The following is an 18,775-nucleotide window of genomic DNA, read 5'->3' on the forward strand; positions in this document are numbered from 1 at the left end:
ATTCATATTTTATTTGACATGCACAAAAAGTACAGTACTGTACAACCACCAAAATATTTGAATGATACCATCGTTAAGGACGAACGACAAGTCCTTAATTGTGAGACTGTATTTTAAATGTCATACCTTTGAGTTTTGTTATTAGAGCAACAAAATTAAACTGCATCATTTACATTAAGTTACAAGAATTTTTTTTCTTTTTCTTGATTTAATTGTTGAATTTACTGTCTTACATTCTTTCAGAGCAACAGCCACACACCGAGGACAGATCCTTTTCAAGGATGCTCTTGCCCAGCAACTATGCGAACAGGGAGGTAAGTGTAAATATACACACCCACTTGAATGAAGGCATGGTGGCCTGACTTAAGTAGGAAACTACAAAAAACCTAGACTTTAGGGAGTTGAGACCAAGAGCCGTCTTGGAAGTTACAACTGTCATTGTTTAAGTGCATAAGGAAGCTCTTTCTCGAATCTACGTCAACACTGAAGCTATAGATGCTTACAGGCTTTATATTGCCAGATTAATTTCATTTTACACTCAAGTCAGCTTTTTAACCCTCTCCTTTGCGCTCTCCTACTGTCAGAGATTTATACTTTATGGCACTCACTGCTTAAATCCACTTTCTGTGACAGCCTTAAGTAGCTTTTACCAGACAGAGTAGTCCAACTCTGCATGCTGAGTTAGTCTAATCGCTTGCTTACAGCAAGAAGCCCCTTGTTTACTTGTGGACTCCTCCACACGGTGAAATTTTACTTGGAAGAAAGGGAAAAGAGCTGTCATTTCACTTTTTATGCCTTTTTGATAATAAAATGTAATCGTAAACAAGAGATTATATTTCCAAATGATGTCTGTTGATGCACTTCATCTTGCTGCCCGAGAGATTGATCGCTTCACCGCCAACAAAACTAAATGTAAAGTAATACATATTTATTGTTCCACTGAAAATGTCCTAGAAAAATATGGCCCTAAAAATAAATGATACAATGTTGGACTTTAAAGCTACACTAGGTAACTTTTCAACCTTTACAAAATATATTCATAACGTTTGTGATGATATGTCGACTGACAACTAGTTGAATGACACCTCTTTTATATCTGGAGGGTATCTGTATCACTTTCCCCTTTTATTCTAAAGTCAGAAGTCGATGCTAACGCTTTCACGCGATTTCTGCAACAATGGCAGACCAACAGAGACAAAAAGTTTGGTCTGAGGAGGAAAAAGAAAGGGCGGCTACCAGAATATAAAGAATAAACATTGGCCCAGCCATAGACTTCATTACCTATTGACGTGACACTTTGTCATTTTTTGCGTAACGCTTTAACAGAGGCGGCCAAGCTTCATTTAGTAATAGCCGAAGACGTCACACGCCCATATCGGACTTAAGCTTGGATTTTTGAATAACTACGAAAGCTGTACCGTATACAAACAAGAAGGATTGTATCAGGAGTGATTTGTTCGAGGATTCAAGGTAAAGATATTTTTCGTACCATGCATGCGTGATTGAAGGATTTATTCGCAAGAATTTTCTTCTTTGTTTACACATGGAGGCGGCTAATTTTTGTAACTGACTAGCCTCATAGTTGGCAATATTTACGCAAAATAAATGCTACATGCGCGTTTTTTTGCTTGTAACCAAGAATCAAGACTGTTTTACATCCATATCTATGAAGAATTCAGGATTTAAACATTTGTCCACAAGAATTTCCACCAGAAAAGCTCTGTTCACGCCAGGCGGCCGCTAGCCTCATTCGCTAAAAGAGTAGCATTGTACTTCGACAATATACGTAAAATAAACTCTAACTACATGGTTTCTTTGATTTTAACCAAGAATCGAGAGTGTTTTACGTCCATATCTATGAAGAATTTGGGGATTTAAACATTTATTCACATGAATTTTCGCCAGAAAAGCTCTGTTTACGTCAGGGGGCCGCTAGCCTCATTCGCTAACTGTATATAGTGTATAATGATTTTAAAGGGCTATTCTATTCTATAATAAGTTGTGATTGTACAGTAAATAAGTATTTAATCAACCACTAATTGTGCAAGTTCTCCCACTTGAAAATATTAGAGAGGCCTGTAATTGTCAACATGGGTAAACCTCAACCATGAGAGACAGAATGTGGAAAAAAAAAACAGAAAATCACATTGTTTGATTTTTAAATAATTTATTTGCAAATCATGGTGGAAAATAAGTATTTGGTCAATACCAAAAGTTCAACTCAGTACTTTATTATGTACCCTTTGTTGACAATAACAGAGGCCAAACGTTTTCTGTAACTCTTCACAAGCTTTTCACACACTGTTGCTGGTATTTCGGCCCATTCCTCCATGCAGATCTCCTCTGGAGCAGTGATGTTTTGGGGCTGTCGTTGGGCAACACGGACTTTCAACTCCCTCCTCACCCCGTGGCGTCAAAATGATAACAAGAATGCTGAGCAAAAATCCCAGAACCATACGGGGGCACCTAGTGAATGACCTACAAAGAGCTGGGACCACAGTAACAAAGGCTACTATCAGTAACACAATGCGCCGCCAGGGACTCAAATCCTGCACTACCAGATGTGTCCCCCTGCTGAAGAAAGTACACGTCCAGGCCCGTCTGTGGTTTGCCAGAGAGCATTTGGATGATCCAGAAGAGGACTGGGAGAATGTGTTATGTTCAGATGAAAACAAAATAGAACTTTTTGGTAGAAACACAGGTTCGCGTGTTTAGAGGAAAAAGAATACTGAATTGCACCATACCCATTGTGAAGCATGGGGGTGGAAACATTGCTTTGGGGCTGTTTTTCTGCAAAGGGACCAGGACGACTGATCTGTGTAAAGGAAAGAATGAATGGGGCCATGTATCGAGAGATTTTGAGTGAAAATCTCCTTCCTTCAGCAAGGGCATTGAAGATGAGACGTTGCTGGGTCTTTCAACATGACAATGATCCCAAACACACAGCCAGAGCTTCGTAAGAAGCATTTCAAGGTCCTGGAGTGGCCTAGCCAGTCTCCAGATCTCAACCCTATAGAAAATCTGTGGAGGGAGTTGAAAGTCCGTGTCGCCCAACGACAGCCCCAAAACATCACTACTCTAGAGAAGATCTGCATGGAGGAATGGGCCAAAATACCAGCAACAGTGTGTGAAAAGCTTGTGAAGAGTTACAGAAAACGTTTGGCCTCCGTTATTGCCAACAAAGGGTACGTAACAAAGTATTGAGATGAACTTTTGGTATTGACCAAATACTTATTTTTCACTATGATTTGCAAATAAATTCTTTGAAAATCAAACAATGTGATTTTCTGTTTTTTTTTCCACATTCTGTCTCTCTCATGGTTGAGGTTTACCCATGTTGACAATTACAGGCCTCTCTAATATTTTCAAGTGGGAGAACTTGCACAATTAGTGGTTGACTAAATACTTATTTGCCCCACTGTATACAGAATTTATTAATAATCTATTTACATATTATTTATAATTGATTCTACATGTTTTCCTCAAGTATTAAGTTTCTGATGTTAAACTGAGTGATTTATTAGTGGTTGAAAACTAAAAAAAAATTAAGTTGCTATGTTGGTCAAAAACTTATATGATATGTTAAATATTGCTATTGATCCTGAAAATATAGGTGATTATCTCTGCATTTGGTGATTTTTGTGCATTTAGTGTAAATTCTGAGACTTTTATAGCCATTTTAAGTTGCGTTACACTTATATAAAAAACAATCAGGATTTTATAAGGGAACGACTTTGAATTTTTGGATGCTGTTGCTCATGGAGACTCATCTATGGCTAAGGTAGGTGCCTGTTTTGGTTTTAGGGCGGTAGCAGCTTTGGTTTTGAAAATATTTGAATTTGAAGTTTTTGAAAATAGGCCCCCGACGAATCGGCCCCGTATCCCGTCTCATGTCAATAGGTTATGAAGTCTATGACCCAGCTTTCATTCGCTGGCGTGACGTAGCGCTGACGAGTTCGAGTGGGGTGGAAAGGGTTAGCCGCACGGTTGCTAAGCTTATTACTTTTCATCCTTCACACAGCCCGTGGAAACAGAAATGTTGTTTAATCCATTTGCAACAGACCATCATGATTTTACGACACTATGTGGGTGTGCGCTGGTCCTCATGGGAAATGCAGCACTGGTCCTCATGGGAGACGCAGTCTTCCTTAAAGCAAAACACTACCGCTTTTGTCCACCGGCGTCGCTAAAGTCGATAAAAAAACCGAAAGGTTACCAAGTGTTGCTTTAACACATCATGATGTATGATTCCGGATTTTTACAGGGAGAGGGCAAAAATTTTCATTGTCGTGTCTCAGGATACAAGTGGCCAAGTTTTACAGAATATGAGCCATTGTTCAGTACTTTTTTCTTTTATTTGACTTGCAGGCAAACATTTGGGATACAAGCACTGTATGGTGTTAGTAAACTACAACTCACTTTAGAAAATGTAGCAGCTTAGCAGATATAATTAGTGAAAAATTTTTCAGGAGAGATTTTTTCATGAAAGTAGCCCACCGTTCCAGGCGTGGACACATCCAGCCCCATTCACCAGCAATCAAAGCAGCGCCTCTGATTCCTTTTAAATGTTGTACACTTAATATGTCGCACGGAAACATTTGTATGCGGAAAAGTACGCCATTATCTGAATGTGACCTGTGCATTACGCTTGGTCAGAGGCGGGTGAAGCATTTGCGCCTATCGTGCCAGCAGGCAGTCTATCAGCTCAGCCTCCTGACAGCATTCTGCCTGGCGTTGTCGGGTCCTCATTTCCAGCAACAAAATAAATCTGCTCTTTATGGGCTCAGACCAGTACACTGCAACCCAGATGGATTATTACAAGGACTTATAACTCAGAGAGGCCACTGCTACCCGAGGGACGATTGATCATGGTGCAAAAGATTAGTGATTGAGGGCCTCCTCGTCTCGCTCTTGCCATCTCAATCATACCCACTCCTGGCTGTTAGAGCTGTTCACCTTAAACAAAGCTGAAATCAAATGTTTGAAGTGTCCACTATTTGGGTCTGGAATCCTTAAAAATATGTGTGTAAACTTTTTCAGCTCAATAGCCAAATTACAGCTTTGTTTCTCTCTGAGCACTCACGTTTATTGTTAGTAACCTTGAGCAAAAATATTGAAATTTTACGACGCTTCTCCCGCCCTGCAGCAGGTGGTTCCGGTGGACGGGGCCACGCCTGCAGGAGCCTGTCTCTTAACTCACGCACTTCTCGCTTCGGCACTGTAAATATCTTTCACCCTGGCACTTAAATACAGGGTGACCCAAAAAAATAATACATAAAAATAAATACAACTTAAATGCCATGTTTATTCAGCTTAGAATTAGAATTGAATCACAAATTATACATTATTGTAAAGAACATGTACAGTACACTCTATTTTTCAATGTGTCCTCCCTTAAGTGTCACAACAGCCTCCAGGCGCCTGCGGAACGCTTGACAGGTCTTCTTTATGTAGGATGCTGTCATCTTTTCCCAAGATCTAACAATGGACCTCTCCAAGGCTGCCACAGAAGTTCGTGGCTTCTTACAGGCACTGTCCTCCACAGTTGCCCATATGCTATAATCCAGGGAATTGAGATCTGGACTCTGGGGTGGCCACATATCACCTTGTCAATCAACTTTTTGGTCCGCACAGATCGTCACTTCCAGACCCAGGTTTTCGTGAGGCTGTTCCAGTATCTTTCAGCTTCTTTTTAACTTTGTAGACTGCACATCTGGATATTCTCAGATTTGCTGCAATCTCAGTAGGTGTCAGACCGGCACGCAGCAATTCAGGTACAGCTAAAGTTTTCTTCATTTTCAGCAGAAGCACAGGAATTGTAGAGACAAGAGATTACCAGCTGCATTGAGTGACCTTAATGTATCACTTAACCATGACAACCTATTTAGATATGTTTCAATGGCTTTTAAACAAGCAGTCAACTGAGTGTAAACTTTTTTTTGGGTCACCCTGTACTCATTCATTTCTCCGGGGAGAGTTGGGACGGGGCCATACGGTCCCGGCCTGGCTCCCCCCTGTTTTTAATGCATCACACACCACGGTTGTGGAATGGTTGGGACCTGTTAGGGGGGGTGCCTCACGGTTACCTCCTCACGGCAGGCCCCACCATCCCTGCACCTTTTTTAACGCACCACACACATCATACTCCACAGGAGAGCTCCGGCAAAGGGCGGTGGGACGGGCGGCTGGGTAGAAATTCCATGCTGCGGTCCCACTGCCCCAAGCCAAGCTCTCCTATTTTAATGCATACATTGCAACCCGCCCCCCACCCTCCCCCCTTCACAATCCCATCACAGTGCTGGGTAATGGCTGCCAGCCGGGAACCTGGCAGCCACAGTAATAGGGTGGTAGGTGGGTCCCACACTTTTTCTCTATGGCGTGGCTCCCGGGGCATGGCCTCCCCTCTACCTGGGCTGCCGGCCGCGGGAGTGGGAGGAGGTCAGGGCTCCGACCCTGCGTCGCCCCGCGGCGGCTCCTCGCCGTCCTCCTGCCTCCGCCTTCACCTCTGTTCTCTAACTGGGTATCTGCCCTGTGCTCCGTCGCGGGTCGCTGGCTGGGCACAGGTTTATCGGCTGGATGTTGCTTGCTCCAGCGGGGGACCCTGCCATGCTCTGGGCTTGGTGGGCCATTGGGGGTCCCGTGGCGTGTCATGCCGGTTGGGAGGCTGTGGCTCGCGGGCTGGGTGAGCTGACGGGAGTGGGGGTGGGCGTGGGTTTGGTGGTGCACCACCTGAAGGCCGGCTGATGTGTGCGTGGGTGGCCCTGGGGATCACCCTGGATCCTGGGGGGAGGACGATGGCTCCGTTGCCAGGCTGCGGGAGGAGGGATGGGCTGCGCTGAAACCCCCGCCCACCCCCCCTCCCCGGGCTGGCTGGGTGGGTGGGGGCTGTGGCCCTGGGTTGGCGCCCTCGTGGCGTCTCCGCTCGTCTGCGTGGCTGTCGCGCGTCTTGTGGGGCTTGCGTGCGACTGGGTGTGATAGGGCGCGCTCGGGTGGGGGTCCCGGTGCCGAGTTTGGCGATGGGGAGGTGTAGGGTCGGTCGCCAACGGGCTTACACCTACAAGGGATTCATACGATTACTGGGTTCTAGATCACAGAGCTGATTTGTGTACACTCTACTCCTTTCAATAACTACTGGATTTTACACTATTTTTGTAAAGCAATTTCAGAAATTACATTTGCAATACAACAGGTTTCCCTTTTAAGAGGACCTAGTCAAGGTGGTAGGTTGGTGATTGTCAAGTTGGTCACCTTAACTGTAAAGTGCTTGGGAAAATCTTGCAATTGGCAGTGAAAGTTTAAAAAACAGCCACTAAATGGCAGTAGTTTACCATTAATTACCACAAAATAAAAAAGCTACACATGACGATTTTCCCTTGGAAATTGTTTTTTTCTAATCACATTACAAGAAGTATACAAAACACATGTTAATCCTTTGTTGGCTATTGAAGACATTTCTTTTAATCAGATAGAGAAAATCCATACTCTTATTCAATCAAGAAAAACATTTAAATATACCAGGAGGTGTTTTACTATCACCTACATTATAATTTACCTATCACCATGCCATGTTATTCAGATCAACGTTACCCCGCACTCGTTTCAATAATAGCGTCAACCGTGTTGTGTATCTGAGGGTGATAGTGGATCTACGACTCCGGTTTATCCATGCTAAGGCTAGTGCACCTGCCAATACCCCATTGAAAATGGCTAACTCTTGAGTTAAAACTATGAAATTCACATTCATTCGAAAGGCAAACCGTGCAGAAATACAATATTCCATCCAACACATTTTAATTGGAGAAATTGGCAACTTACTTTGAAATGTTAAGCAGGTCCACTGCCTTCGCATGACCCATAAACTGCGACCCAAAGTATCTGGATGCGACTTGGTTGCCGATCCAATACCTCACATGCTAGTCCAACTGTTTGGACTTGATTGTCTTGTTGAGGCTTTCGTCGAACATAACAACTAAGGCACTGAGCAGTTCCTTACGTTAGCACACAGTACTGTGCAATTGCTTGCTGTTGTGATGTTGATGCTAATGATGCTAACAGCACGCACGCACGAGGTGCATTATGATTTGTAGTGCAGTGCATCGTAAAAATTCTACGCGTCATCTTCGTTATGGATTTAAAAAAAAAAAAACATCACGGATATAATTTAGGTTGCACTGAGATGTTCTTCAAAATTAAAACCACGGTGAAAAAATTCCAGACTTACGACAGCTAATTTAATACTTTTGATACCTTTAATAATGGAAAACTAAATTCAATGCTTTTTTAAATATTTTTAATAACCCGCGGGTACCCTGTCATGCCACTTGAAAACCACACAGAAACCCCACTTGACCCAAGGCTGGGTTGAGTGGTTGCATGCCCAACTAGTAATTCATTAAAGCAAAAAACAACAGCATCCTGAGTCCTGGGAAGAGCGTAATTGCAAGCGCCAGTAAACGCAACTTCAAACGTGTCTCGCCTCGTCCAGAATGTGAATCAGACAGAGTTAAGAAGGGACAAAGAGGAGGGGGGTGAGGAAGACGGATGGTTTTTACGGAGTGGCGAGAAAAAGCCAAGAGAGGGGAGATTAGAGAGCGAATAGGAGAAGCTTTAACATGACTTGTGCCTGCTCCATTTGTGCACACTTGTATAAATCCGCACAAGCTTACACTTGTTACATGTACTCACCCAGAAAAAGGCTCATCAGCACTGTTCTGCCTTTATTTGCTCCACAACATTTCTACTTATTTATTTTCCTGTTTGTGTGTGCTTGTGAATTGGCAGTAGAGACATTGTGTGCGCATGCTCAATTATAAGCCTTGGCTCAGAAGATACCGGCATTAGCAAAGATGAGCTGCTAATAGTGGAGGCAGTAATTGAAGTCTTTAAGGAAGTGAGAGGGGATTAATCCCAGTGAAATGAGCACCACTGTCTGGTCTGGAAGCCATGAGGTTAAAGCGGCTCTGCGTGATAGGACGGCAAGCGAGAGCTTGATGAAGCATGGAGAAAGAAAACTGTAAATGAGTCAATTTGGGCTAAGAAAGGATGGATTACTTGCTCCCTCACAATAAAAGAAAAGACAAACTTTTGATTTTCTGCTGTAATTCAGAAGACAGCAGAGTGTCAACTAAGATTCTGCTTTACAGAATTTTGAGTGAATGGATTTTTAGGAATGTCTCTTTGAATGTAAACTGGCGAGACAACTATTTATCCTTTTTTCATAACACTTGAGAAAGGATGTAAATAAGATGCTCAAAGAATGCAGTTTAGGAGTCCTACATAGCTGTTGTGAGTGTGTTTAGAATTTGCAGGATTAGCCGGGAGGCCTTTGATCTGCTTTTAATGGGCTTGCTCGTGGAGAGTGCACTACCACCGCAGACAGAACAGCAAAGAACACCACATCAGCCCATTGAACTGCTGTGTGTCACATTTTATCACAACTGTGTGATTTTGTGATTCTTTTTCTATAATTGGCATTAATGATTCTTGTTGACCTATGAAGTGAAGCCGTGTTATTTGAGAAAGTTGTCTCCCCTACTTTGGATTTACAGTGGTATCTCAACATACGATCACATCGACACACGATCTTTTTGACATCCGTCGTAAAATTTAACTCGCCACTTGTTTCTACATCCGACGACATGCTCGAAATACGACGACATGACAGCACCGCAGACGAATGCACGGCGGATTTTCTTGTGTGAGAAATCAACAGAGGTTTCAAAAAGGTTGGTACAGGTGGTGAAACAAGGAAAAGGCTGACGCTTACCTTCGAAATGAAGATGCAAATTATAGAGAAATATGAGTGTGGGGTGCGCATCCGTGAACTGGCTCAACAATACATCTCCACAGTCCTCCGACGACCACCGTTTGCCAGTCTATATAAGTTAAGGGGACAATTATTATTGTGGTAACATCGCCCAAAAAATCGCCAGCTTCGTCACGTTTTTATCGTTTATTTCACAAATTATCCAACACAAAACGCCTACTGTCTGCCGCAGTTGACGGTGTTCTCAAGAAAACATTGAAAGTGAAAGTAAACTCTCAAGCTCATCGCTCCCTCTCACTGTCTCGTCAGCCACGCGATGCGTTCAGCTACAGCAAAAAACGTCCGCCACATTAGAATCTGATTCGTTACATTATTACAGGAATTATTATTATTATTATATTATTCCGATTTCTATTTATAATAATTTATTTGTTTTTGCTATGTGTAATTGTCATTTGTAACAGTACCAGCAGTATTTATTAAGGATTTAGTGTAGGTTTTTGGGCTGTGGAGCGAATTAATGGAATTATAATGTATTCCTACGTATGAGAAAACCCTGCTCGACATACGACCATTTCGACTTACAAACAAGGTACTGGAATGAATTAACTTCTTATGTAGAGGTACCACCGTATTAGATTATGAACAGTATAGGAGAGTTACTTTAGTTCTTTTGGTTCTAGCTCAGTGTGATTTATCAGATGGGTGAACTCGTCCTGGAGTGAAAAATATGGAGGTAGATTACGGATTGTGTAAAATGAGGTGTCCACGTGTATTTTTTAAACATATTTATGTAAAATGAATAAATAAAATTATAGATTAATAAAATTGTAAAAAAAAAAAAATTAAAAAAAGGCTTCTAATGCCACTCTAAAGTTGTGTGAATAAAATAGAATAAATATAATTTCAATCCTTTTTTAATTTAGAAAAATTAAAAAGGTATCAACATATAAAAATAGATATAAGTAATAATCAGTTTTATTATAAAAAGAAAAATAGATAAACAAATGATTGTTTACATCCTCTTAGTTTAGAAACTATAAAAATGTTTAAATCAAATAATCAATTATTTACTTTTAATTCATAGTAATCCTTCATTCATTTGTACTGGGAGGACTAGCTTTGAATACTCATGTTTCAGTACCACTGAACAAGACATGGAAAAACTTATTCATGCATTCATTTTCAGCAGAATGGACTATTACAACGGTATATTTACGGGCCATGATAAAATAAATCAGTCAGGAAGCTGCAGCTAGTACAGAATGCTGCAGCCAGAGTCCTCACAAATACAAGGAAGCGGGACCACATTACACCGGTTTTGAAATCGCTACACTGGCTTCCAGTGAGTCAAAGGATAGACTATAAAATACTACTGCTCGTCTACAAAACACTTAATGGCCTTGGACCAAAATACCTGCTTGATTTTGTTAGATTTCTATGAGACATCTAGACCCCTAAGGTTGCCTGGAACCGGTCTCCTGCATGTTCCAATAACAAGAACCAAGCAGGGTGAGGCAGCATTTAGTTATTATGCTCATTACCTCTGGAACAAGTTACCTTAACGTCTGAAGTATGCTCAAACTCTTAGCTCCTTTAAATCAGGGCTAAAAACGCTTTTGTTTAGCACTGCATATCCATAACTGTATACTGTATATTTCAATCTATTTGCTTTCTATTTCTCTTGCGCTTATCTCCATTGCTGATTTCAATTATTATTAGTAGTAGTATTTTTTGTTTTAATTTTATTTATATATCCATCCATCCATCCATCCATTATCTTCCGCTTGTTCCGGGGTCGGGTCGCGGGGGCAGCAGCTTTAACAGGGAAGCCCAGACTTCCCTCTCCCCAGCCACTTCAACCAGCTCCTCCGGCGGGATCCCAAGGCGTTCCCAGGCCAGCCGAGAGACATAGTCTCTCCAGCGTGTCCTGGGTCGTCCCCGGGGCCTCCCGCCGGTGGGACATGCCCGGAACACCTCTCCAGGGAGGCGTCCGGGAGGCATCCGAACCAGATGCCCGAGCCACCTCAGCTGGCTCCTCTCTACGCGGAGGAGTAGCGGCTCGACGCCGAGTCCCTCCCGGATGACCGAGCTTCTCACCCTATCTCTAAGGGAGAGCCCGGACACCCTGCGGAGGAAACTCATTTCGGCCGCTTGTATCCGGGATCTTGTTCTTTCGGTCACGACCCAAAGCTCGTGACCATAGGTGAGGGCAGGAACGTAGATCGACTGGTAAATCGAGAGCTTTGCCTTTCGGCTCAGCTCCTTCTTCACCACTACGGACCGGTGCAGCGTCCGCATCACTGCAGACGCCGCACCGATTCGCCTGTCGATCTCCCGCTCCCTCCCACCGTCACTCGCGAACAAGACCCCAAGATACTTGAACTCCTCCACTTGGGGCAGGATCTCATCCCCGACCCGGAGAGGGCACTCCACCCTTTTCCGACTGAGGACCATGGTCTCGGATTTGGAGGTGCTGATCTTCATCCCAACCGCTTCACACTCAGCTGCGAACCGCTCCAGTGAGAGTTGGAGGTCACGGCTTGATGAAGCCAACAGCACTAAATCATCTGCAAAAAGCAGAGATTCAATGCTGAGGTCACCAAACCGGACCCCCTCAACGCTTCGGCTGCGCCTAGAAATTCTGTCCATAAAAGCTATGAACAAAATCGGTGACAAAGGGCAGCCTTGGCGGAGTCCAACCCTCACTGGGAACGAATTCGACTTACTGCCGGCAATGCGGACCAGACTCTGACACCGGTCGTACAGGGACCGAACAGCCTTTACCAAGGGGCTCGGTACCCCGTACTCCCGGAGCACCCTCCACAGGATTCCCCTAGGCACACGGTCGAACGCCTTCTCCAAATCCACAAAACACATGTAGACTGGTTGGGCGAACTCCCATGCACCCTCGAGGACCCTGCTGAGGGTGTAGAGCTGGTCCACTGTTCCACGGCCGGGACGAAAACCACACTGCTCCTCCTGAATCCGAGATTCGACTTCCCGACGGACCCTCCTCTCCAGCACCCCTGAATAGACTTTACCGGGGAGGCTGAGGAGTGTGATTCCTCTATAATTGGAACACACCCTCCGGTCCCCCTTTTTAAAAAGGGGGACCACCACCCCGGTCTGCCAATCCAGAGGCACTGTCCCCGATGTCCACGCGATGTTGTAGAGGCGTGTCAGCCATGACAGCCCTACAACATCCAGAGCCTTTAGGAACTCCGGGCGGATCTCATCCACCCCCGGGGCCTTGCCACCGAGGAGCTTATCAACCGCCTCAGTGACTTCAACCCCAGAGATCGAAGAGCCCACCTCAGAGTCCCCAGACTCTGCTTCCTCAAAGGAAGGCGTGTCGGTGGAATTGAGGAGGGCTTCGAAGTATTCTCTCCACCGACTCACGATGTCCCGAGTCGAGGTCAGCAGTACACCATCTTCACTATACACAGTGTTAATAGTGCACTGCTTTCCTCTCCTCAGACGCCGGATGGTGGACCAGAATTTCCTCGAAGCCATCCGGAAGTCGTTTTCCATGGCCTCACCGAACTCCTCCCATGTCCGAGTTTTTGCCTCGGCGACTGCCGAGGCCGCAGTCCGCTTGGCCAGCCGGTACCTGTCAGCTGCCTCCGGAGTCCCACAGGCCAAAAAGGCCCGATAGGCCTCCTTCTTCAGCTTGACGGCATCCCTTACCGCTGGTGTCCACCAGCGGGTTCGGGGATTGCCGCCACGACAGGCACCAACCACCTTACGGCCACAGCTCTGATCGGCCGCCTCAACAATGGAGGTGCGGAACATGGCCCACTCGGACTCAATGTCCCCCACCTCCCCCGAGACAAGGGAGAAGTTCTGCTGGAGGTGGGTGTTGAAACTCTTTCTGACAGGGGATTCTGCCAGACGTTCCCAGCAGACCCTCACAATACGTTTGGGCCTGCCAGGTCTGGCCAGCATCTTCCCCCGCCATCGGAGCCAACACACCACCAGGTGGTGATCGGTTGACAGCTCCGCCCCTCTCTTCACCCGAGTGTCCAAAACATGCGGCCGCAAGTCCGATGACACGATTACGAAGTCGATCATCGAACTGCGGCCTAGGGTGTCCTGGTGCCAAGTGCACATATGGACACCCCTATGTTTGAACATGGTGTTCGTTATAGACAAACCGTGACGAGCACAGAAGTCCAATAACAGAACACAACTCGGGTTCTGATCGGGGGGGCCGTTCCTCCCAATCACGCCCCTCCAGGTCTCACTGTCATTGCCCACGTGAGCGTTGAAGTCCCCCAGTAGAACGAGGGAGTCCCCAGAGGGGGCGCTCTCTAGCACACCCTCCAAGGACTCCAAAAAGGGTGGGTATTCTGAACTGCTGTTCGGTGCATAAGCACAAACAACAGTTAGAAACCGTCCCCCCACCCGAAGGCGGAGGGAGGCTACCCTCTCGTCTACCGGGGTAAACCCCAACGTACAGGCGCCAAGCCGGGGGGCAATAAGTATGCCCACACCTGCCCGGCGCCTCTCACCATGGGCAACTCCAGAGTGGAAGAGAGTCCAACCCCTCTCGAGAGGATTGGTACCAGAACCCAAGCTGTGTGTGGAGGAGAGTCCGACTATATCTAGTCGGAACTTCTCTGCCTCACACACCAGCTCAGGCTCCTTCCCTGCCAGAGAGGTGACATTCCATGTCCCAAGAGTTAGCTTCAGCAGCTGGGGGTCGGACCGCCAAGGCCCCCGCCTTTGGCTGCCGCCCAACTCCCTACGCACCCGACCCCTTTGGCCCCTCCCACAGGTGGTGAGCCCATGGGAAGGGGAACCCACGTTGCCTTTTCGGGCTGAGCCCGGCCGGGCCCCATGGGGACAGGCCCGGCCACCAGACGCTTGCCTTCGAGCCCCACCTCCAGGCCTGGCTCCAGAGGGGGGCCCCGGTAGCCCGCGTCCGGGCAAGGGAAACTGGGGTTCAATAATCTTGCTCATCATAAGGGGTCTTTTTGAGCCATACTTTGTCTGGCCTCTCACCTAGGACCTGTTTGCCATGGGTGACCCTACCAGGGGCTTAAAGCCCCAGACAACATAGCTCCTAGGATCATTGAGACACGCAAACCCCTCCACCACGATAAGGTGATGACTCATGATTTATTTATATATTTTTAGTCTATTTGTGATTAAATGCGATTTTTATGTATAATTTTATTTCCTATTTTGAATGTCTTGGTTTTTTCGTTGTATTGATGTAAATGTGATTTTTATGGTCTTCATGTGATGTAAAGCACTTTGAATTGCCTTGTGTTGAATTGTGCTATATAAATAAATTTGCCTTGCCTTGCCTACCACTGATGGCACTCGATGTCCAGTCAATTTTGCCTGGGAGGCCAGCCTCTCCCAGTCAGAATAGATTGGACGTTGAGTGCCGTTAATGGCAGCCAATGATATCAAGGAGTTTCGTAGAACGAGTTAAAGCACAACTGTCAAATGGGCTGTATATTTCAAAACAGTTTTTTCTTTAAATCTAATTCAAGTTAAGTTTTATTCATTAAGTCCTAATACTTTTTCGCTTATCCCTGAGGAGAGTGACATCTTCGAGTGCTAGCTTGGCCCGGGCCGCAGATTTCAGCATTAGAGCACAAGGATGACTCGAGGGAGGACGGCGGTTAATTGGCAGTGAACCGTTAATCACGGCTGCCCGGCCCTTCATGACTGAAAGGAATTAACATCTGCAGCCAGAAGGCCACAGCTGCGGCCGGCCGGGACAACCCTTAAGTTTGTTCGGCAACCGCATGATTTAAGACTGGGCCCACAAAAATGTATTTAGTTTGTGAATGCTTGTACACACAGAACATGTTTTTCTGTCTGCAGGATTGCGCAGCCCGAACTACCTCGAGGTTGATTGTTGAGCAACTTTGAGTATGGCTGTAATAAAATCTTAAATACATATACTGTATCATGAATAACATACAGTACATTTATTGTATACCACTGCAGGAAACTTTGCTTTGGCTTGTAGCCATCATTTGTTTGCACTTTTGCATGTGTGGAAGATCAGGCAGAGTTTAAATTGGATTAGGTTGAAATAAACTGCACTACGCAAGCATAGGCGGAGTTTAACTTTGTGGGATGGTTGAGAAACATGTTGATGACCCCAAAACGCAGTGTCAGCAATAAAATTAACTTACATGATAAATTTTTGATTAGTAGCTTAGCCCATGCTAGTAACAGTCACATGATCTGTTCGAAAAATAATTTTTATTCATACTGTATGTTCAGATTCATATATGGGAAAGTCAGGCAATGACACTTTTTGGTCACCGCTTATGTACTCAAGCAATAAATATTGCTTCAGTTTTGATAAGGTTAGGGCATTTTTCTGAACCAATTTTCGAGTTATATTATTAAAAGGGACAGGCAACCCCTAAAAATTACCTTCATTTGAATGAAGGTTGGTCAATGTATTCAAGTATGCAAATCGCAAATCTATTTCTGATAACTGAGAAAATAATATTTAAACACAAAAAATGTATCGCTACAAGTGCAACCATTGTGTAATGTTAGTTATACCAAGTGCTTAATTTGTAAATCATAAAGTCCTGGAACGCAAAGTAAAAATTATAGTTGAGGGATGATGAGTTGGACAAGTGTCGCAACATATATTGACGAATCCAACCAAAACGACTGGAAATACTCCGTCCGCCATAGCAGAAGTGAGCACACATCCAACAGCAGCTAACGTTACTGTTTACATTGACTGACGCTGGGCTGGCACCCCAGTAATGGCATCCAACCACTAGAGGGCGGCATACACAAATCTCTTCTTGGATTAGTACATAGAATGGGCTGAAATTCAACATGCAAATTCCTGCTTGCCATGATGAGGGTATTACAACTCTCAATTGCAGATAAAATCCCTGGTAAATGTTGATTACAATCGTTTACAATTATTTAAGTTACTCTATGTTTATTACCCAAATCCCCACAGGGACGATTTACAGTAATCCCTCCATCACATCTATTCTCTTAAAGATGACACATACAGTATACTGTTATGATGGTATATAATGCAACATAATACTACTGCACCAGGCTACAATTGGTTTTGAATGTTATACTCCACATATGTGGCCAAGTCTACAAGTAGATTACAAGAGTCTCCCTAGTCCCCATGTTGGGAGGCCACTTCCTGGAAATACAGGCATATGTTTTTCTCTATTGTTACAGCTCACAACAATTTAAGTTCTGTGTTTGTTTGTTTGTTTGTTTGTTTGTTTGTTTGTTTGTTTGTTTGTTTGTTTGTTTGTTTGTTTGTTTGTTTGTTTGTTTGTGATGCACATGATAAAGGTTCTTTCTTTCCCTTTAAACTGTGGCCCAAGATGAAACCAATTAAATTGGTTGCATACTATCCTCAATGGCATACAATGTGGTTGTTAAGGTCCATGTTTTTCGTAGATAAACTTACTTTATACAGAAAATAATTGCAGTACATCTGAAAAACATGATTATAACAATATATTTGAGAGAAAAAGCATGTTATTTTGGCTCATTCAAATCTTAATATCTGAACATTTAAATATTTAAACTAAAGTGCAATCACATTCGTAAATGAATGGCTTCTGGTTTTTGGAATGTAAATAAACCAATCTATTGTTATAAAACAACAAAATTGCAATAACTGCATTAACCATCAAAGTGAAGTCTAACTGTAACTGTCGTCTTGAAACAAATCTGAATAAAGAAAAACATTGCAATAAAATAATGCAAACTGGTTAAACTTGAGAGTAGCTGAGATCTGTCATGACAGAACATCGCTTCAATGATATCGGGCTCCATGTAGCGTCATGAATGGGTATAATGTCTAGACCGCGAATATAAGACGACCCCCACTTTTTCAGTCTTATTTCAATGCAAAAAACACTGTCTTATATTCGGGCCAATACGGTACATTGTTTTTTCACTATATTTAATTATTGATCTAAAACTTTCCAATTGTAATTTACTAAGTGTAGTTTCCACAAGGGAAATTTAACTCACACCAGTCGTAGAAGACTTATAGTCAGGGACTACATATCAATTCCTAATCTTTCTTGCTTCTGATAGTGACTCGGTTTCTTTCTGTTTCAGCTCCAACAGAGTCCCCTTTGAGACCAAGTCTATGTGAGTCATTTCTTTTCCTGTCTTAAAGCATTATGAAGTGCAAATAGTGTCTAATGTGGAGCAAATTGTATGCATGTGCGTGTGTAGTGGAAGTCCACGCGAACCATGCTGTGCTGCGTGATGACTTTGATTCCAATTTGGAAGGGGAGCTGGATACAACAATCTGGTAAATATCGGATCCTTTTTCGATCTTTTGAGTCACATTCACTCTCTTGTTCAAATTTGTGATGTTGCAATTCCTGCGCAGGTCTGAGTGCACAAACTGTGAGCTAGGTGAGCAGTGTGGGGTTCTTATGCATGGCAGAGCAATAACATTCTGTGAGTCCCGTGGAGAGCGTGAGCTGGTAAGATTGCACAAATTTAAAAAAAAAAAAAAAAAATCACACAACTTTTTTTGCTTGGATATATGATGATTCTTCTAATTTTGGCTCATTTGATAGTGATGCAATAATGTCCTAGAATCCCCCTTTTTTCTTTGCCCTATAGACCACTGTCGCACTCAACACCAGCACAGCATCTGTCCTTCAATTTGCCCTGGGTAAGTATTACATGCACTCAGGGTGTCGCCAGGGATTTGGGCCCCGCCACCTAAATGCCATGAATTGAAAATGCATTTTTCTCGAACCCTTAGAATCAAAATCATTTTCGACTGCTGACGGCAATACATTTTGTATTAAATAAGCTTGCGCGCGAGGCATTTTAACTTTGTCCAAACACCGAAGAGGCTGCATGCGTCAATCTTCAGTCTGGACAATAAGTGCTCATGTAGCTCCGGGAAATAGACATCTCTTGTGCTAACGTCACTTTGCCTTTGTGTACACAAAACAGTTCACATCCACATCACTTATGAATCTTTTACTCGAGGCACCCAGAAGG

General features: G+C 44.1%; 1 protein-coding gene across 4 annotated transcripts in view; it reads left to right on the forward strand.

Annotated features, from left to right (window-relative positions):
- reln (reelin) overlaps window positions 1-18,775 on the forward strand; it is a 241,463-nt gene that overhangs the window by 110,416 nt on the left and 112,272 nt on the right. For all 4 annotated transcript variants that reach the window (XM_057835942.1, XM_057835943.1, XM_057835944.1 and 1 more), the window contains exons 4-8: window positions 244-314; window positions 17,867-17,899; window positions 17,987-18,065; window positions 18,147-18,243; window positions 18,386-18,437. In XM_057835942.1, the coding sequence (XP_057691925.1) occupies window positions 244-314; window positions 17,867-17,899; window positions 17,987-18,065; window positions 18,147-18,243; window positions 18,386-18,437 (332 nt within the window). The remainder of the gene's footprint in view (window positions 1-243; window positions 315-17,866; window positions 17,900-17,986; window positions 18,066-18,146; window positions 18,244-18,385; window positions 18,438-18,775) is intronic.

This window comes from Corythoichthys intestinalis, chromosome 5 (genome assembly GCF_030265065.1).
Source record: "Corythoichthys intestinalis isolate RoL2023-P3 chromosome 5, ASM3026506v1, whole genome shotgun sequence".
Classification (NCBI taxonomy): Eukaryota; Metazoa; Chordata; class Actinopteri; order Syngnathiformes; family Syngnathidae; genus Corythoichthys; species Corythoichthys intestinalis.